Here is a 22,937-nt window from a genome sequence, read left to right on the forward strand (position 1 = left end):
CCGTATTTTGCGGACAATCAGGCGCAGCGCATTATAATGTGCAATAACAATGAGCGGGTCTATCTTCATACATAAGGCGCACCGGGAAATAAGGCGCATGATAAAACATATATACAGTAAAGCTAAACAAAACAGTCTGTAAGTCAAACTTTATTCAACTCACAATAACTCAGAATATCGTTCAGCTGTAACTAAAACAGAAAAATAAACACATTTTAAATCATTTGTGGTTCCACAGATTTAAAAGTGGCGAAGGTAAGCGTCGTACTAGGTCCTGTTCTCTGATTAGTTCATCGTTGCCAGCGATAGTGGACACCTGAAGTTAGTGTGAGGTTGGAACAACGTTGTATTCCAACATTTAATAATAATATTTGGATTATGATATAGATTTGAAAATTGGGTTTACGCTAAAAACCTAAAACAACACAACATAAAAACCTTGACGTCTAATTACAGTAAGGTAACATGGACTAGATGTTGGATGACGGTTGCTTACCACATACATAATTAGTTATCTACCGTTGTCTGACGTTGCAACCCCTATCCAATCGACAAGGACCAACTTTAATGTGTCAGCTGAACGGTCCGACAATCAATCAAGCTGAGCAGCTTCGTTGCTACCAAAGTTACACCGAAACATTTTGACAGATATTTGGGCGCAGTGTATCACATAAAACTGGTTCAAAGTCACAAGGCACAACAAAATTCATACATACATTCATACACTGCCGATTTTTGAGAATGATTAAGGATTTTAAGTGCCAAACTTGCCTGGGTGAGTATACAACCATAAAAAATGCCAGAAATAAGGTCCAGGTTGTAAAAAACCGAACTTTCCCTTTAAGCTTGAATTAAGGTTCTGCGCCAAAACGACGCCGTACACACGCCGTCGCCGTGACGCCGTGACGCCGTCGCCGTGACGCTGTCGCCGTGATGCCGTCGTCGTGAACCCTTCGGATTTCTCCGTCACTCTTTTCCTGAATGGTTTATCCGACTTTTTCCGGTCACAGTGAATCAAAGAGACAACTATTGTGCAAAAAAAAAAAAAAAAAAAAATCAAACATACACGAAGAAAAGAGCGCTGAAAGTTCACGACTGCTTCAAACCGGAAACCAGAAATGCGTTGCTACCAAGCGAACCAATCACAGCCCTCTTGTCTGCGTTTGGTCTGCGTCGCCTCGACGCGTAGTTACAATTTTTGGGAGGTGCACGTCAGTGACGGCGTCAGTGACGGCGTGTGGTACGCGTCGACGCGTACCCTACGCCGTAGGCACGGCGTCGTTTTGACGCAGAACCATAACTCAGCCTTTATAGTGTGGAAAATACGGCATATATAAACTGTATTTTATTCATATAAACTTAAAAAAATATGCTCATTCTTATGGATGCGTCACAGTTATTACAAAAACACCCAAACAAAGTTGTTTGATATAACCATTAATTCACTATAGTTCTCTTTCACTTTTATATAAACAGCTGGGTTTTGCCAGAAATATCATATTGCCGTCACTATTTCAAGAAGCTGGGTGTCATGATTGATTACTAGCTATCGTTTTTTTTTTGTTTGTTTTTAACCATACTGCTGTGATCATGTGCCAATTATATTCTACAACATTTGAGAAACCAAGCACCACCTAACTTAATATGCCACTCTGCTGTTGGTGCAGGCTATGGCTATCCGTCGCCTTGACTAATGCAGTGCTTTCCTTGCTGGCCTACCAACATGTGTTGTGAAAACCTGATCCCATCTATTTGAATTTCATTGAAATGCTTTATTATCCCAAACACTGATTTTCACATGAACATCGCCTGGCATTGCCATCCCTTCGAACAAGGTAAGGCCAGTCCAGTTATCTAGCCTTGGTCTGGGGCTCTTTGCTGGGGGGGGCATACACACCTGCTTTAAGATTTGCAGCAGATGCCACCAGGAGAATCTCTATCAAAGTTACAACTATAAAGAGAGCAAAGAATGAACTCCTGAAAGCACATAGCACAAACAACTTGCATTGCTGTTTGTTTCTTTTCCTTTCTCTGTGCCAATTTTCAACTAAACACCTTATGCTTTGCCTGTGGTTATGGACCATTTCATGGAACTGACCGAGTTGCTGTCAGATCATGTGGTGTGTCACCCCAGTCATGAAACCACAAGCACGGAGGGCAAATTGACTTCCTCACTGCCACCAGCACTGTCTCCCAGTTATAGTTCACTTCTTTGCTGCCCCCACTTGATCTGGAGTGGTTCACTACGTACAGTATAATAGTACGACCTTAAGAATTCATCGTACAGCAGAAGTAACTTGCAACTAAAACAGAACAAAATCTGATCAATTAAAAAGTTAAAAAGAACATTTCTTTCTAAAAAGCAGTGGATTAAAGTCATTATAGTAAAGCACAGTCATCTCAGTTTTGCTGGAGTTCACTAGTAATCACAAGTAGAGCTCTTTCTTCGAAAACTTCTATCCAAGGCAGGGTGTCCCTGGATGGTTTCTGTTTTATATAAATTTGCAAACCAAAATGCACACTACACGGAGAACAGCTGAAAATAAACTCACATGTGTAATCTGTTAAGTATTACAGCAGGGAAGCATGCTCCAGGGGAAATTCCCTTGAAAGTACTCTAGTTTTCTAAAATAACGTTCAGTCTCTATAGAAAAGTATGCCCTTATGTTTCTTCAAGCACTTTCGAATTGAACTTCAATGCCTTTCAGTCTTTCACATCTTGTTCTGTTGCTTGCCCGCTAACCAAGGAAAGGTTTTGGCCTGCGTCCCGTAAAACCGCAGGGTAAAAATGTACAACAGAAACTCTCCATAGGCTCCATTTCCTCCTCCTCCTGGATCACTCTGTACAGGTTATGATGGGGCCAGCGGGTTGATGTGGAGCGGCGTACACACATAATGTGAATGTTTTGATAATGTGCAGCAGACTTCCTTTGATGTCTCTTTTTGAATCGGCGGCATTTCAGCGCACACACACTTTCAGTTTGCATCACTCCTGGGAGTGATAAAAAGGGAGCTGTATTCAACTTTGTAGAAAAAAAAAAAAAAACTCTTCTTTATTATGAGTCTTGAGTGCATGAGGTTTGTGGCCCAACTCAAGGTGGCTGCATTTCAAATGCTACCCAGCTTTAACAACAACAACATCTCACTACCCGGGTTTATTCCAGTCGACTATAATGGGGAATGTTCTTCCAAGCCTCAGCCTTGTGCAGTAAACAGTGCATTTAATGTGTAGGTATGTCATAATGCCTTAAATGGAAGCAGATGTGTTCAGTCAAAGAGTAAAAGTGTACATGGGGTTGTAATCAAGTGAAGGATTTTTCTTTATTTTTTTCCTTTGTATTTTTTAAATGTAGTAATTTGACTCTATTTCTCGATCTAAAATGAGGCTGGTGCGTTGCATTGTGCACACGGCCAATGTGTGCCGGCCTGTGCTGAGCTATGCAGCCACATATGGGAGTGATTACAGTCCAGTGTTTACCAGATCTCACTGAGGGACCGACTCCACGGCTGAGCAGAGCACAACCAGCCTTGTGGACTCTGCTACATTTCCCCCCACCTTTAACCTTCTTTGGAAAATCACACAAATGAAGGGAGTTCTATGAATGCAGGAAATACCTTTTCAGGAGTGAAATAATGAACTTGCTTTCAGGCTACCTGCATCTGAAACATTTTTCACAATTGCTTAAATGTGGGAAGTGTATTTGAAGGGGGTGACACATAAAGGTAGGGCTGCACGATTCTGGACAAAATGAGAATCACGATTTTTTTGCTTAGAATTGAGATCACGATTCTCTCACGATTTTTTTCCAATATAAAATGTATTGCACTTATTACTTTAACTTTGCAACAGCTGAACAAAAATATAATAACAATAAACATCTCTTGTCTTCTTTACACAAACCTTTGAATAATTTAAACAATAACAATTTTGAACAATATTTGTTCCTCCCTGAGTTGAACACCCTTTCAGAAAGGGGACTTGTAACAGATCCTGTAGTTCTGAGGCAACAAATTATTCCTCTGGCTGCTTTTTGCTGTAACAGCTGACATTGAACATAAAAACAATAAACATCTCTCTTGTCTTTAAATAATTTTAACAATAACAATTTTAACAATATTTATGTGCAATATGTGTTAGGTGATGAGAAAGGTAGATGTTTCTCCAAATGTAATCCACAATCATCAACAAAATATAACAAACATGACAACATGATAGTTGACCATGACAGGACTACAACAACCTAGAACATAGGCCTAGTCCTTTTTTTTATGCAGCCATCTTTAAAAAAAAAAAAAAAAAAATATATATATATTTTTTTTTTTTTAAATCGTCGTCATTTGGAAATGAGATCGCGTTCAAGCATGAATCGAGATCGCGATTTTTAATAACGATTAATCGTGCAGCCCTACATAAAGGTGTGTTATACATCTATAGATGTGAAAAATGATTAAAAAACTTTAAAAAAAAATGTATTGTGAGTCAAGAAAGTACCTGGCTTTAATGGAGTATTGAAGTAAATGGTAAAAGTAAAAGTCTAAATCTACAATGCCAAACATTTCTATTTTTAGCTTTTGAAACATGAGTATTTATTTTTTTTCCTCTTTTCAGTTTACACCCATTACAAATGTAATACATTTGAATTTTCATCAGTTTCGATGCATTGCAGAGGACCCTTTGTGACCTGATTCAAACGTATTCCAGCATTCAAGCCCTCAGTGAAACACAGGTGGCATCAACCACCCAAACAATGATTTAAAAAAATATGATATTATATATATTCATAAATGAGAGCAAAGCCAGTCAGACAGACATTGTCTGTACATGTGTCAATCATATTTATTTTGAATTCATGTTTTTAGTTTAGTCAGAGGCTGAACGATACATAATTTTGCAGAATATCCTCAGATTCTATTCATTTATTTTTGTAACAAAAGTCTAAAAGGTTGAAATACCTAAAACAGGACTACAATTGGTTAGAGATTGAAAAAACAGGACCCCAATACCAATATTTATCAACCGCTTAACTATTCTCACCAATAATTTGGTGAGTATAACAAATAGCACTACATCAGTTATAACATACCAATGCCATGCTCCATAAAGGGTTGACTTCCAGTTCTCTTAACTCAAGTCCCATCTCTAAAATGTAATCCTGCTGTCATCAAGGGAGGAAAAACCATTGACGGATCAATTTCAACAGATTTATCATCATTGTGGGTCCTTGACATACAGTTGTGAGAGATTGGCTGTTTTTATTCTTGTTAAAAAGGGGACATTTTCAGCATTTTTAAATCATCTCTTTAGACCCAGCTTTTCTGCCAGGCTTTTAACCCAGTATGAGATGTTGACTATAGCTTATTTTAATTTATTTTAATTATTTTTACCATAATCTTATCTTTGTGTTTTTTTTTAAATGTTTTTCATTTTGTGTCTTTTGTCGGTGTAAAGTGTAGTTTATGTTCAGCTCTTGGGTCAGTGCTTGCTGTTTTTAAAGTGCTTTATAAATAAGGTTGGCTTGGCTATTTTGGGGGACTGGACAAGATTATGGTTAGGGCTCCCTGTTTTGTAAAACTACAGTGCGATGGGGGAGTTTAAAATCCTTTACGATCACTCACAATCTGTTAAAACTTAGGAAAGATAAACTTGGGAAACTTGGGATAAACTTGGGAGTCATCTAGCAGAAAACCTTGGCCATAGGCAGCGTTGGAACGATGATACTAAAAATAAAAGGCAGAGTGCTCAAGAAACAGTTACCAGAGAACAATATTTTGGAGCACCCCACAGCCCAGCACCGACTCCCTTTCACAATCTGTAAGAGAGAAGTAAAGCCCAGAGCGATGCCAAGGACGCCTTCAGACCTCAGCAGTCCACAATCTGCTGCTGCAGATGTGAGAACACCTCATTGCTATGATACCAGGTTGGGGCTTTGCCACCAATTACTGAAACAAAAAGCATGAATAATTGTCAACATTTTTTATTGTATTATATTTTTGCATAATATCTTAAAGTTTTACCACTTAGTTATAATATTTTCAGCCATAAAAATACTTAAAAAGATGAAATCATGATTCAGTTTAGGGCTGGGCGATATATCGAGATTTTAATATATATCGATATATTTTCAAACGTGATATGTTACGAGACAATATCGTTTATATCGATTTACATTTTTTTTTTTTTTCATTTTTTTTTAATGATTTTTATATAGCTTATCTTGTGATTTGCACAAATGTTTTGTTATTTGCACAACTGTCAACCTCAGTGGAAAAGTCTGCCTGTTACTGTCTACATTGTATTAATTGCACAGGGTATTTTAATTTAATTGTTATGCAGGAAAGTGATATTTGTTTTATTTTATTCAAGAAGCATTTTTATTCTATATATGCAGGCAGTTTATTTTTATTTCATTTGTTTTATACATTTTGATATTGTGCAGACCTCTGTTAATAAAGGAACCTGTGTGACATTTGGCACTGACTTTTTTTAAGGGTTTGCCTCAGAAAAAAATGAAGCTAACAGAGATGCTATGCTATAATGCTTTGGGGGAAACCCCAATTATGGCACAGAAAAAATATTGATATATATCGAGTATCGCCATTCAGCTAGAAAATATTGAGATATGACTTTTGGTCCATATCGCCCAGCCCTAATTCAGTTTGAACCAACTTTAAGCGTTCCTCTCCTTGATACAGTGGATTGGTATGATCAATTTTAGTTTGACATTTACAACACATTTAAAGAACAGAGAGATCAAACGAGCAAATCAAATTATAATCTGTTGGGACAACGTCTTACGATAACTTGTCATGGGCAACAGAAGTCTGGGTTACAAGTCAACAAAAACAGTGGCCTTTAAATGAGGGAAATATTCACTCTTTTCCTGTTTCCAACCACAATCAACATTGGCTTTGTTGATCCAGGCCAACAAAAAAAACCCTGAAAGTTCAAGTGGGTTTTCTGAGGCAAACATAACAATGCAGCCAACTGTTTGAGAGGTTCAGCCAAATTATCCTGTCGGAGCCCGGCTTCTCTCTCAAGTCTTCACAAGCTACTGGTCAGTGGAATAATCATCCTAACGCGTCTTTAATCCTTTTTTTAAAATAAAGTTGATGTCAGAGAAAACGTATTTTTGTTGTTGTGTTACCTAATCATAACTAATTTTGCTTCCTACACCAAGCCTGTTTTGGTGCCAAATACTAAGAGAGAGAAACAGGAAAAGCAGGGCTCGGATGGAATTCAAACCACAGTCTCCACCAGCTAAAGAAAATTTGTCTAAATTGGACTCTATTTGAATCCCTGCACAAAGGTTGTGAGGGTTTCTCCATTGCAATATCTCAACCTTCTCATGTAGATTTTTAGCAGTGTCTTCTTCTTGTGCATGGCTGCATACTAAGCGCCATGACACTAGTGCAGGAGGACACCGTGTTAATATGTCAAAAACTCAGCCTCAAAAATCCCAACAGACATGACAGGGTTCCCTCTTTCCCTGAATTTATTTTCCAGGAATTTTCCAGGACATTTTCCAAGACATTTTAAGCCGACATTTTAAGCTGACATTTTAATTAATGTTGCTCCTCTTCCCTGTGGGCTCTGTGAGCATCTCACTCTGTTGACAACTACTTTTATTGGAAATTAATGAGGTTAAGTCTACATGAAAAGTAATTAATCTCTCTAATTTCTATCTGTGCACATACACAGTATTTTAATACAACAGAATTCTTAAAGTGTTTTTTTTCACTTACTTTCTATTGTCAGACAATAAAACAAGTGTAAAATACTGCAAAAGCGTAGCCCATTGAAGATGAACTGTTAACTGTAATTAGGTCCCGCTCTGCTGAAATCAGGGTTGCAGCCAATTCAGTAAAAACCTCACATCACGGACCAAACACTAACGACACTTTTCAACTTTCAGTTGCTAGTTTTGTCTCTTAGCGTTTAGTCCTTAACAGAGTCTGAAAAGTCGCTTAATCTGGTTACAGTCAACTGGAAGCACTGGCTTGGAGAACCGTGCTAAGCGGAAGAGGACATTTGATTGGCAGGTAGCATCACGTGGGGCGCTGCGTCAGCTAGAAGCCTTCGACTCCATGGCGCAGCCTTAATGTTGCCCTGATCAGGTGTCAACAGATGTACACACGCAGAACTTTTAACCTGTTTACATTCACTAACAAGCCAAGGGGAGGATAATTTTCCAGGACAATTTAACCGTTTCCAGGATATTTGACCTTTTTTTAAATTTTCTATATATTTATATTTTCCAGGACTGGAAAATTGAACAATCAATTTCCAGGTTTTCCAGGACGCGTTGGAACCCTCCATGAGAACTCACAGGCTTTTCAATACTACATTTACACTATGAACTAGAGCCCTGCTGTTTTCTTCATCCCACTCCTGCTGAATTTCTGACCATTACCGCCCGCACCCACAACGTGTGTGTGACACTCCCGCCCGCTCCCGCAGTGTTTTCATCCGCTCCCGCCCACACCCGCAAAACTCGCCTTTGCGCACGCATCAATTATGTGATTGTGGTTATAGCAACGAGAGTAGGTTGTGAGTGGCTCAAAGAACACTAATAAATAACATAAAATAAACAATGTTAAAGGAGCTTGAGGCAAGAATAAGAAATGAGACTCATTAGCGCCACGACGACCGTCGGGGGTACTGCAGCCAACAGCGAAGCCGGCACGGGAGAACGCGCATGCAGCGTCATTTGACGTCACATCCGCAGGACAGCGCGGTAAATTCGGGCCCACAATTGCAGCACATTTTGCAGCACACAGCTGCAAACACAGCCTGAGGGCTCATTCTTTTTCGTTTGGAACGCTTCATCTGACATTATTACTAGAAAACTTAAAACGTATACACATTTTTTCATAAATCCTGCCTCAAGCTCCTTTAATGAAGGAAACGAATTACTGTAATTTAACAAATGAATCGCTTGGCCATTACATTGCTGTGGAGGAAGAGAATGTTGCTGACCGACTGCGGTCCCAATCCCTGCTTCTCTCTTACAAGATACTCCACACACACTAAACGCAGTTTCTCCAAATATCTGACTGGCCTTGCTTTGTCTTTGTTTTGTAAAGACCTTGTTTGAGGTTCTTTTCCACATCATTGATTTCCATCTGGTTGCTAGACTACATCCCGATCCCGCAATATTTTTTTTAGCCGCCCGCTCCCGCCCGCACTAAAGTTCAGACCGCCCACTCCTGCGAGATTTACGTTGGGTCCCGCGGGACCCGGCGGGACCCAATCCCAATGCAGCCCTCTATTATGAACCTTTCAGAATATCAGGCTCGCTGTTGCCATTGGTAGCCATACTATTCCTAACAATGCTGTATATGGTATTTAGCACACAGTACAAAGAGTCTAACAACACGTCCACCGATGAAAAGTGATGTCTGACTTATACTGAAAAAAATAAGTGGAGTTGGTTACTTTGCTGATGTAGGTAGGAACCATACATCCTCACAGGGTGTTGCAAAGGGTCTGTATTACCTGAACCCAGTCACAGACACCTACTCAGAGTAGGTGTCTACAAAAAAACCCACAATACAGCGTTTGCTCGAACCACTATGACATTCAAGAGCTTTGAGTTTTTTTAGATAACAGTTTCCAAAAGCAGTAGCCATTAGCCTAACTGTTAGGGGTGGGTTAAAAATATCGATATATCGATATTTCATCGATATACATGTGTAGGAACGATTATCGATACATAAATCCAAGTATCGATTTAAAAAAAAATAAATAAATAATAAAGAAAATATATATATTTTTTTAAATCCCGATTTTTTTCCGCCATTTTATCCCCCAGTGCTCCTTCCTAAGTCAGTCCTGGGCATTGCTCCCTCTAACAGCCCCGGGAGGCCCTGCACTGAGCGCAAGTCTCCTCCTTAACCTGCGGAGTGAGTAGGCCGCTTCTTTTCACCAGTCAGGGGCTTCTCTGGCCGGACGTAGCGATGGAAGGATCACGTTATTCCGTTATTGTAACTAGAATATCGATATCAAATCGTATCGGAAATCGTATCGTCTTGCGACATAGTGTATCGGAATCGTATCGTATCGGGAGGTCAGTGATGATACCCAGCTCTACTAACTGTCAGCCTTGCTCGAAATCCCTCCCTGATTTTTCCAACCACTAGCGCTAGACACACACTAGCACTGCTGTCTACTGAACCTACGACACTAGCAACTCATAAATATTCACACAACCTTAAAAAAATGTTCCTCCATCTAATCACGCGTTAGCATCAATGTCTTCCAGACGTGAATATTAGCCTTTTTTCCTGTCGAAGGCCATGTAGAAAGGCATCTTAAGCCAGAAGAAGTTTCAGTGAATAAACCTACCTTCTGCTCTGTGCTTTATGATAGACTGTAACAAAGATGGAAAGCCCAGCAGTCCATGCTATCAATGCTGCAAGCTACAGCATAACCAGTGTAACCTGCATTCCCAAAACCTTTGGTTTTGGCAACTGGCAAGGTTAAAGAAGACATAAATAGCCTTTGCAGGGGAAATTACTAATTACTACTAACCTTTTAGCTTGAATTGACTTAGTGGAAGTTTGTATGGGAAGACACCATGATTTCTGCAAATCAATCTTATATTGTAAAAAAACCCAAAAACCTCCTTATCTCAACATATTTGTAAGATTTAAGCTAAACAAAAAAGAAAAAAACCCTAACAATTGTAATCTTGTTCTGATCAGACACTGTTCGCTTTTCTGCCCTCGTGGTCCATTCAAACCTCTCTTTCCCAGCACATGCCTTTCCTTGAATGAACCACAAATGTTTTGAGAAAGACTGATGAGAACCAAAAGGATTCCATGCAATGAGGTTAGTTTCCACCACATGTGAATTCACCGATGCTGCCGTTAGTTTCATTGAAAGCATTCTGATTTCTGACACTGGATTCAACAGCAATTGTCTTCCCACTGTGGTAAAAATGTGCATGTGTGCTGGTTTGTGACCAGTCACATAATTCCCGTCTGTCTCACTGGCACTGTCCCTTAGAGTTATGTTGTTCAGTCAGTTTGTGGTCGGAGTCGAACCAGTTCTTTCTTGGCTCCTCTGAGTGTCACTATGTTGCCTAATCTCATTTAAACCGAATCAGTCAAAAGTTTGGTGACAGGCAGACTCCACAAGGAGACAAACTGCAATTGTTATGGAAAAGAATGAGAAGAGACTCTAACTAGGTTAGATTTGCTATTCCTGGAGGATGTCCAGGCTTCCCCTCGTCTGTCAAACTCAAGACGTAAGGTTAAAGACTGTGCTCTGCGTGTGCTTTCCTTTGCACCAGCTTCGATCAACTCATATTTCTTAAAGGAGGATTTAGCTGATTTGCACTTAAGTAATGTTGCATGAGTCATTGTGGATGAAAAATGAAGCTTTCGTCTCGAGCCAACGACAGACTAACACACTAAACAAATGCATGTGAAACCCAGTCTTCATGGCCATGAACAAAGTAAGTTATAATCTTTTTAAATGTAAAGGAAAATATTTTAGGCCAAACAGTAATCTTTTCCTGACCGTTATTTAGCTGAAACCTATTCAGGGTGAAACAAGTTTAACCAAGGTCCTCCAAAAGAGCTGGTTTGCGATAGCCTGGCCAGCCATACCTAATGACACATTTAACCTAATTTTTCAAATGACAAAACCAACAACAGTCATTCCCCAGCATTCCTACTACTATGCGCACTGTTTTGGAAGTTTGTTGTTCATATTAGTCTGGTTATCACTCTGCCTACATCGCTATAGCTGTCCAGTGCTATCAGTTGCTATTGTATGGCATCAATTCAATACCAAAATTGTGACTCAGAACCTAAAATCCGAGAACCAAAACCGAGAAACTGGAACCAACAAATCTAAATCTGTAACTGGAAGTGCATCATCTTTCTGGGTTAAACTTTTGCCACCATTATTTCTAAAAACATCACAATTTTTGAAACGTCTTTCTCAGTTGCATTTTTTTTGTGTTTGCGCTTCTGAAATGAGTGTCAAATCAGACCCGCATCAATCTTGAGTGGGTAGGCGGGACATACCCAAGATGTAGTAGCTCATTGGCTGATGAATGACTCAGTGCCTTGCCTAGACGTCATAGCAACCAAAAACTTGCTTTTCGACTGTAAAACATGTAAGGTTTTGAGTCACAATACATTTGGTGTTAATTTACACCATGGAATTGTTCCCTGGCAATCAAAGTCAAATCTAGAGAAACCAAACTAACTCGTTAAACTCAGGAGCCCCAGGTACAGGGGGCACATGTCATTTAAGATCCTCAACCTGAGATTATCCCAGGCGTAAAGGACTAATTCTTTACATCAACGAGGAAAATAATTAGGAGGGCTTGCCAGGCCAGGTTTTAGAAACACTGCAGCCACAATCAGAGATCTTTGGGAGTATGTCAGTGATAATCACTTAATTGACAAGTTGACAAGAGTCAAATGTGTCATCCCACTTTAGTGATAGTATAGACAGAGTACCGACAGACAGACAAGATCGTGTTAACTTTGTATGTGAAATAGGTTTCCATGAAGGACTATTTGGAAAGGCATTGTCCTGTGGTCGCTGCTATCTTTTTAAAGGTCTGTGGAGTCCACTAAAGATGTTGGACAAAGTTCTGTTTATAGACATAGAAACATAGACCATGAAATCTCCTCCTTTTAACACATACAAAGTCAAAATGACTTTGATTTTGCTTAAGGGACCCACACCACTGTAATCTTAGCATCTCCCATCAGTGATATTAGAGTCTTGTCAGGGGTTGAAAATACTTATTTTGACTTCTATCCATGAGCCAAAGCTATTGTTATTGCAAACTAAATCATATTCAGTTCCAATTCAAAACTGCTTCAATTCATGTCACTTTGGCCCTGAACAAAAGTTTACCTTGGTTTATTTTAACTCCAAAATGTTTCTTTAACCTCATCAGATTTCCAAGATTTATTTTTTTCCACATAGGTTTACAACTTTATTCTCAAATGTAGTTTTTCCTTTTACTACTATTCCCCTTCCCTTTGTAATTTCTCCTCCAAGTCACTGTTTCCACCTGGTATTAAAATCCATCCTTACTAACATCTGGACAGATGTTTTCTGGAGACTCACAAAGCTGCACTCAGCTTCACATATGTAGTCGTCTTAGTAAACCCAATAAACACACATTGATGTGAAAGACTGGTGGACTTTCCCTCAACGAGTTGACAAATTTGAAGACACATTTTCAACTCTCCCCCGAAGTGGAGGCACACAAGCTGAAAAAGCATCCAGCCACCAGCATTCCTCCACCAGCAAATCTGGCATCGCAGATGAAAATCACACAATAATTGCTTCCAGCAGTCCAGTAGTCCAAGTTTTCTGCTTTCACCTGCAACTCTGCAGCTACCTGCTGTCAGTGACAATATACGCCAGCTGGCATTCCGCTGACTTTGTTAGATAAGGCTTAGTCATGACCATAGCTGTCCAAAACACAGTTGGAAATAATAATGTGATGTGACGTGTTGATACTAAAACGGATTATCTCCGGGAGATTAGGATAGATTGTGGCAGCTTTACACTGTAACTTTACATTAACAGAATCTGGATGTGAAATAAGATTGAAATGAAATAGAGACATTTTTTTAATCAACATATAATTAGTTGCTTTCTCTAAAAGATCTACACTGAGACGACTTGTTGCCTGGTGAATATGCAGAAAATGTTTACGGCATTTTAAACCCAGCATACAATCAGTCTATTGAGAGAATAATTGAATTGAATGTTAGAAATACTTAGCAATGCCTCCTTTAGCGAGACTGTATGTAGCCGGGGAGAGGAAATGAGGGCAGATCAATGTCTACATAACCCTCCATCATGACATACTTCCATAGGTGAGCATGTGGAAACATTCCAACCTATGTGTGTCTGGAAGAGCTTGTTTCTAATGTGCAGCGAGGATCCTTATGAAGATGCCACCACAGATATGTGTATGTTCATGGATCTTTACAGCACAGTGAAACATACACAGACCTCTCAGCAGCAGCTCTTAACTTCAGTGTCTTCTACATCTGCGCTGTACAGGAGAGAATCTCTCTCCCCATTCAGTCGTTTTTCACGCCCAGCTCTGATTGATCATCTGGTAAACCGCTTCTGCCTGAGAGACAGACTGCCAGGAAGCTTTTCAATGTGACTCGAGGTGAACAGCGTGCAGAGATGGAAAGAGCTCTTTTACTGTACCGCGTAGATCAGGCTAATTAGGAGGGATGTGTAATTTTGAAAGCAAGTGCTTTGCACTGAAGCTGGCCAAATCTCACCCCCGCATGGGCCCTGAATACAGCTGCTGCTTCTATTTGGAAAGTGAGACCTGGCAGCCGGGCTGAAGTCATCTTCAGTCCACAAGTCTCATTGTCGTAACATAACAACATGCTGAACAAATGAGAAGAACAAAAAAGGCCCTCGCATAAGATGATTCATTTTAGCATTTTGATTGCCCCAAGCTAGGGCTGGGCAATATATCGAGATTTTAATATATATCGATATATTTTCAAACGCCATATGGTGAGACAATATTGTTTATATCGATTATTTAAAAAAAGAATAAAAATGTTTTGTTTTTTTTAATGATTTTGATATAGCTTATTTTGGGACAAATTGACTTGAATGTTTTATTTGAGATTTGCACAAATATTTTGTCATTTGCACAAATGTCAACCTCAGTGGAAAAGCCTGTTACTGTCTGCATTGTATTAATTGCACAGGGTATTTTAATTTAATTGTTATACAGGAAAGGGATATTTGTTTTATTTTATTCAAGAAGCATTTTTATTCTATATATGCAGGCAGTTTATTTTTATTTCATTTGTTTTATACATGTTGATATTGTGCAGACCTCTGTTAATAAAGGTACCTGTGTGACATTTGGCACCAAGCATTGTATTAAAACTGACTGTTTTTTTAAGGGTTTGCCTCAGAAAAAAATGAAGCTAACAGAGATGCTATGCTATAATGCTTTGGGGGAAACCCCAATTATGGCACAGAAAAAATATCGATACATATCGAGTATCGCCATTCAGCTAGAAAATATCGAGATATGACTTTTGGTCCATATCGCCCAGCCCTACCCCAAACATGATTCTGTTTGGGATCCCTGATTTTGTAAACCTACACTACAATGGAGAAGTCCAACCCCTCTGAAGAAACAACTCATAACTCTTTCACCTTTAAATTAAGTTTCATTGACTTGTACGAGGGTGAGTGGGGCCACTGACACTGAGGTGGCCTGGATCTGCCCTGTCTCATGTTGTGGTCCAGCCTGGATCAACCTTGTGAGAAGACATATTGTGTACCGCAAAAACAACACACACCAACAACAACAACAGCCAGAAGCTAGCCGGCTCACTACTCGCAGTACGTATACCCTACTGTTCGGAAGAAGTGCAGTAGAAACTGAAAAGAACCACGTCGGAGGACATTAGAAAAAGAAAATCTATTGTTTGACTTTTGCAGAGTGACCAAGCAAGAGAGGGTAAAACTTGGACTGGGTTTTATTTTGTTAGTGAGCGCAATGAAAAGAAAGAAGACGCAAGACCGACACTGAACTCTCCATCTTCTTGCTGGACTAGTAATTAAAGTCTCATCAGTGGTTGGCTTGCTGTGTGTTGTCGCTTGTTTTGATGTGCCAATAAAGCTGTTCACTCTGTAGTTTTGTCTGCTTATTTTGTCAATTGTTAGGAATCTCGGAAATACGCTATATCGCACTCAGACTAAAGTTAGATAGCAACATCCTTCACTGACACTCGCTTTGTAGGTCTCTCATACCAGGCAATGTTCACGTTTTGTCAAGTTTACATTTTGTAAAAGTACATTTAGTTGACTAGCTGTTTGACAGCAATGTGGTTGTAAAAGTGTCTCTGTACCTAAACTTGTTAGCCAGATTTGTGAATCTAAAGTTCTCAATTAATGAAGTATAAACCAACAGATTTTTCTGGATTGGTGGTTTAACATGAAAGAAAAATTAAAAATGTATGATATACATTTTCGAGAAAACCCTTTTGGATCACAGCCCAAATAGTGCGTATCTGAGGTGAAGTGTGGCAGCCCCCTAGTGGCTACAGAGGTCCTATGCATCTAAACAGTATGCACAGGGTGTAAATCCATGCAGAAATCTTGCATTTTAAGCAGATGGAGGAAGATCATGAGTGATCTAGCACACCTGTGTAGATAGAAATTGCAGGACTTGGAGACAACGTGACCTGAAAGGTAATCTGCTCACAAAGGTGTCAGTCAAAACAAAACCTGATATAAAGTCAAAAAAATGAGGAGCTTTAAATATACTCCATACTGAGGACACATTTACTATTGAGAGTAGCAAGAAAGGGTTTATTTAAAGATAAATCACTAGAAAAGAGGAGGCAGGGACTTCAGTTAAAGTGAGAGTTTACTATGAAAGCTGCAGGATCGCAGAGACACCACCATCTGATAGATGATTGCGACCACAGAGGAGCTGCAGCTTGTGGAGCAGTCTGTGTCATCCTGCTGGAGATTTCCCAGGAGGTTACATATCTCACAAATACAGCCACACCAGCTGCACGTTATGCGGTCTGTTTTTCACCACGACCCCTTGTCTTCACGTGTATGTCCCCCCAGCATGTGCCTGGACTCCCAGCATGTGCCTGCCCGGTATGGGACCCACATCAAAATGAGCTCATCCCCCAAATCACAATGCTTTGCGTTGCATGGCCGCAGCAGGCATTTAACACGTGCACATTGTCCATTGCATGACCGGATGAACGAGAAAGTGACCTGATTTCGTCTGTGAAACAACCTGCCATGGGGCTGCTCCGTCAGTGTTGCAGAGTCAGGTGCAGGCGGGATTTACCCGTGCGTAACGCATGCCTAACGTAACGCACGGTCCGGTAAGAAATGGGAACGCTTGGTAGATATTCATAACACGCATCAATATTTCATTTTAGCCCCAAAAGAAATACATATGAGGCAGCATGCCTATACTCCTATTGGGCACATTAAATGATTTGGGACATCCCTCTTCTGACCGTCTGCGCGCACAGAGTAAATCACCAGCCTGCAAGGCGAAAGTCAAATCCAAACTCCTCATTATACTCTAGTGAAAAGCGCCACTTTGGGGATGGAGAATGCTGCTCCAGAGGCTCTATAGTCTAGCCATTTTTTTTAGCCCCCTTCTTGTCCCAGACAGATATTAAAACAGAGAACCTACCTGGTAATCTCGAAGCTGCAGCCCTTCCGGAGGAGCTGGGCTCTTTTCCGCATGATGCCTTTGTCTCTCCCGAGGTACACATTTTTATCTGAATTCATGGGTGCTGGGCGAGCAAGGTATAGACTCTGGGAAACAGCAGCGCTTTGGTTAAGGAGGGGGAGACTGGGAGAGGCGGAACAGAGGAGAAGAAAAACAGGCGAGAGGGAAAATGAGAGACGGAAAGAAAAAGAAGGGATCCTCCGACGCACGGCTCAGAGTGAGCTTGATGACTTTCCCCCCCTCAGGTTAAACAGAAGACGCGTGCTGCTGAAGCAAGTAGAGGTTTGATGCATGGTGGTACTTCCATAAAGGCTCAGAAGAGCAGGATGTGGGGGGGCTGCTGCAGTTGTCACCCTGAGAGGACTGCGCTGCTCCACAAATCCCCAACTGCGAGGAGCTCACACACACGGCGCCCCTTCAGCTCCTTCAGCCCGACACTGAGTGGCTGCTGGGCAGTGACTTCACGAGACCGATCATGGAGGAGGAGACAGACACAGATGTCAAATTACATTATTCCAAGTGTGTGCATGTCTGTTTGGGGAGTAGGTTTGGTCTCAACATTGGTAGGGACGATACAACAGCATAACCTGCATGTACTTTTTGCTGGGGACGGGACATTAATAAGACCAAACAGATTGGGTGAACGGGGGTCAGGGCTACATATTTGTCACGAATATGAACTAGGGCTGTTCGATTTTGCCCAAAAATAAAATCTCGATTTTTTTCTCTCAAAATCCGATTGTCGATTATGATTACGATTATTTTGTGAATTGACAAAAGGCAAAGAAATGATTTCAAATATGCTGTTTTTTTATTGAAAATCTGCCCCATTGCGCTTTAAGTGCAAACTTTGTTCTTATTAAACAAAAAATTAATGAATAAAGTGCAAAACTCTGTAAAATAAGTTGAAAAAAAGTTTTAAAAAATATAATAAAATATAAAGTTTTATCTCTGAAAAAAAAAAATCAGCAAATCAGCACTTGCAAACATACAGTAAGTTATATTTCCAATTAAATAAAACAAGACATTTTCTAATTAAACTAAACTGGGTCTTTGCATGCTAAATAATAATGCAACCCATGAAGGAGGTAAAGGTGTGTAATGTCAGTCTTTACATTTGCTATTCACATTTGCAAGTTTTTTGCAAGGAACACGAGCCGGTCTACGGCATCTGGCTTGAGGGATGCCCGGTGGCATGTTACAACGCCCCCTCCTACACTAAAGAGCCTCTCCCATGGGGCACTTGTCACAGGTATTGAGAAGTATTTCCATCAATCATTAATATGGTATCAATCATTAATATGTGTGCAGACAAGGTAAAAAAAAATAAAAAAAATAAATAAATAAAAAATTTAAAAAAAAGTGAAAAATCGATTTTACGATTTTCACGTTTTAACAACGTTCTAATTACATAATCGCGATTACGATTTAAAATCGATTAATCGAACAGCCCTAATATGAACCTAATTAATTGATAGGCTAAATGATCAATGCAAAATAAATCTGTATCGACTTATACTAACTTTCATGTGTATTGGTTCACCTGATACACGGTCCGATTCAAACCTTTGTTTTCAAGAACTACTAAAGAAACATTTTGAAAACTTCCAGAATATTCCAGGATGCAATTTAAATTGCAATATTTGAACATAACTTAAATTATATTAACATACACAATAAATACAAACTTATTAATAATCTCTTAACTACTACTTAACATATATATGGAACTACATGTTAGCCTACATTGTCCTTCACCACAAGAGTAATACATTGCTTTAAAATAATTAACTGTAGGGTTAATTTTATCCTTACAACATTTGGGAAGACAATCTAAATAACCTATATATCTGAACTCATTATATAATGCAAATAAGGTTGCTTAAAAGTTGGTGGGGACAATTTGAGCCTCCTGAAAAGTTGGTAGTGTTATGTCCCTACCGTCCCTATGCAAACCTACGCCCTTGGTTACACTACTCACTTTCTGCATGCATGCGAAGTGAAAATTTAAATCCCTTCATTTACATGGCGTTCTTGTGTTGAAGGAGTCAGATATTAAAAAAGTGGGGCTATTCTTAACTTCAAAGGGGAGAATGGGTTGCTGTCTGAAAGATAAGTCTGCCACAGTTTGGAGGAATGTCTGAAGAGGAGCCATCGAAAAATAACAATACGATCTTCATTGCAGACAGCAAAAAAATAGGCAACATATGGACACTATGAGTGCAAGACACATTTCCAGAGTTATGTGGTAAAATAACTTTCAAGTGCAAAATGATGAAAATTCCAGCTGGACATGTGAAAAACATCAGGGAGTACAGCCAACTTGGGACGCTAATGACACTCGGAGAGCTCACCAGCTGTAAAAAGAAATATATGCAGCACAAGCAGACCCTTTATACGGAGAGTTACAGATAGATGTTGAAAACACTTGTCCCCTCTCACTTTTGTCTTCTTTTAATATAATTTTTCACTTTTTAATCTCAATATCTTGTCTGTAAACCACAACTATGACAAAATGCAGTTCCAGACAAACTGACAGTTATGCAGTATAAACACATTAAAAATGTCCAAAAGGATATTGGTGTTAATGTAATGATGTAACATTAAACAATTTACAATATGTCAAACATATTGTATATATATATATATATATATATATATATATATATATATATATATATATATATATATATATTGACATATTGTAAATTGTTTAATGTTACATATATATATATATATATATATATATATATATATATATATTGGAATCTATATTTTATATATATATGTATAAACACACACACACACACACACACACACACGCACACCTATCTATCTATCTATCTATCTCCTCTCTAGTCCATGTCTTGTTCCGGTAGTCCACATCCTGCGCAACTTCCAGATCCAGTCTGATAAACTGGCGATGGCTAATCATCCGGAGATTGTGATGATTGATAGACTCCAGAAGTAAGCAGTAATGATGAGATGTAGTGATTCCAAGCGACTACAATATCAAGAAGGAACCTAAGAAACCGAAGAAATACCAAGGCTGGACGGAAGAGATGGAGAAGATGTGGAGGGTGAAGACAGCAGTGGTGCCAGTGGTAGTCGGAGCACTCAGACCTGTAACCTCCAAGCCGGTAGAGGGAGTAGGCACATCCCTGCTACAGTTCAACTAACAAAGGCTGGCTTTTAGTTTAGTGAAAACGTACCACCCTGAATTAAAAAAATTACCTGGTGGTCACGTGAGGGAGGAGATGCTGGATTAGAACAAACCTGCATAAGGGGCTGTGGCAGGGTGGAGAGGTTGATGGGACACGCGCACCTGTGTCCCATCCGCCTGAGTGGCTGCAGCTCTCCACCCTGCCACAGGGGCGCTTTCATCAGTCGATGCAGCAGATGATAACAAGTTACTAATGGTCTAAGAGTGTTTCCCATTTGTACTCAGAAGTCAGAATTTATGAGTTTCTAGTCTGAAGTTTAACTGGAAGGTCCTGAGGTTGGAATCCCAAGTTGGAAAGTCGGAGGAACCTCACCTATCTTGACTTCATAATCCAACATGCTAGCATTAACAAAGTAAACACTGAGATACTTTTCACTTTTTGTTACAATGATGTCTTATTTTATTCACTTACAGTCCAACGCACACATTTATCTACTTGCTTTTTATCAGTCAATTAGTTGCTACACCATTTAAATGTGATAAATAACCCCTACAGTGTTGTTATTAATTAATACTGCTAACAATAGCTAGCTGTGGCAGGGTCAGGTGTGACGTCATTCCCAGCTCTGACCAATTTACTTTTCATCATCTGTGAACTTGTAGCATGATAAGCTACTTTTGAAAGTAATGCAGCCCAACATAACTTTGAGAAAACATGTAAATACTGTGATACTTGCTGTTGTTAAAGGGTCACTGGTAACTTATTTGAACATGATGACAGAGATTCAGTAGATGTTTAAGTTCAATCAGTAATGTTTCTCCACAACAAAGTCAGATGCACGGAGACAGCTTGTTTAAGGAAAATACACAGGTTCCCAACAAGATATCACAATTCAAATTGTGCTCAGAGCCAACGAAGAGACCTTCAAGGATTTAAGCAGTGTTCACTCTGCTATAGCAACACTCAGCTGCAGGTGCTCCCAGCTGTGTTGAGCTATGGATTAGTTGATCAGCTCAGGAAAAAAAAAAGCTCTAAAAATATAACAGTGTGGGCTGTGTGTGCATCCTGCTTCATTGGGGAGGGACTTCAAGTCGGTGATTCACAGGAAATAGAGAGACAGGCCTGGAAGACTGACATTTACCATTAAATCTACAACATCTGTCTTAAAACAACAGCTGTCTGATGATCAATTGATCTTGTTTTGATTTGGCTTATAAAACCAAAGCTCTATGTGTACATTTTTCTCTTAAATGAAATAATCTGTTCTGTTAACACTTCTCGATTGATGCCCAGAGACTAAATCACTTATTTTGTTATCAGAAACATAGGAGCGTATGGCATATTATGTTTCTGTGTGCTCTCCTCTTTGCTCTTTCTCCTTTGCTCTCCTCATCCCGTTAAGTTTTTCAATCCAGTATATTTTCCATCCTGTTCCCAATTCTAGACACGAAACATCAAATTAATTTAGTTTTCTTTTTCATTACTTCACTGGTGGCTGTCACTGTAAAATTATATTTTCTTTCAACCTAATCAGTTATGGTGGAAAAATAAAAAGGCTTTTACCGTTTATGCAAATGACTAAGTGTGAGAGTTTCTGTATCCATTCACATCTGAAAGTGGGAGTCAAACCAAGTCTCCTCCATCACTGAAGCCTCATTCACATAGCCTCTGTGGTATCTTTATTCTGCCACTCAGAAGCAGAAAGGCAAGCGAGGCAGGATTCAGCCACCCACAAACAATATTTCCAGGACACCACAATGCGATGGGTTTATCCAACACAGTTTATTCAGAGTTTATAACCAGACACAAGAGAGCGGATAGCAGCCCGGTGTTCCACCCCCGGTCTCCGGATGCCGCCATTTTTACAAAGGTGGAGGTGATCAGAGTGGATGCAGCTGGTCTATGTTTATGTTTATTTGTAAGGATCCCCATTAGCTGTGGCCTTAAACACAGCTAGTCTTACTGGGGTCCACATTAAAAAGCAATACATTTAAAACATACAGTTAAAAACAAGACATAAAGAAAGAAAATGAAATAACACGACAAACCTACTTTAAACTTTACCGTACATGTAAACGATTATCTTAAAGCAAAAAAACATACATGAAACATTCCCATATACAGTAAAACATCATCTAGGCCATGAAAATCAGCTCAAAAATACACCATACTCTGTCCAGTATGTATGTGTATATATAAGTGTATATATAAATGTATAAGTATGTGTGCATGTATGGTATCCTATACATATGGTATTCCAAGGTGTTTCTTAATTTTCTTTTTAAGAAACTACTCTGCTGCCGCACCAGAACCGCTACGCCATGGCAACCCATCACCACAGCAAGTCTGTAGCTCTGCCACTGTTTCCTTTAGGCCCCGTTTACACAGAGCAAAAACGGAGGTGTTTTCATGCGTTTTGGCCGTTCGTTTACACGAAGACGGAGGTCAAAGTCACCAAAAACGATCATTTCTGAAAACGCCGGCCAAAGTGGAGATTTTCAAATACTCCGTTTTCACGTTCGCGTCTAAA

The 22,937-nt window shown here is 39.6% G+C and overlaps 1 protein-coding gene across 4 annotated transcripts in view; it reads right to left on the reverse strand.

The window, feature by feature from the left end:
* garnl3 (GTPase activating Rap/RanGAP domain like 3) overlaps positions 1-17,584 on the reverse strand; it is a 144,182-nt gene extending 126,598 nt beyond the window's left edge. For all 4 annotated transcript variants that reach the window (XM_061733780.1, XM_061733777.1, XM_061733779.1 and 1 more), the window contains exon 1: positions 17,205-17,584. In XM_061733780.1, coding sequence (XP_061589764.1) covers positions 17,205-17,302 — 98 coding nt within the window. In that variant the 5' untranslated portion in view covers positions 17,303-17,584. The remainder of the gene's footprint in view (positions 1-17,204) is intronic.
* Positions 17,585-22,937: the final 5,353 nt, after the last annotated feature.

The sequence above is a fragment of the Cololabis saira genome, chromosome 11 (genome assembly GCF_033807715.1).
Source record: "Cololabis saira isolate AMF1-May2022 chromosome 11, fColSai1.1, whole genome shotgun sequence".
In the NCBI taxonomy this organism is placed as follows: Eukaryota; Metazoa; Chordata; class Actinopteri; order Beloniformes; family Belonidae; genus Cololabis; species Cololabis saira.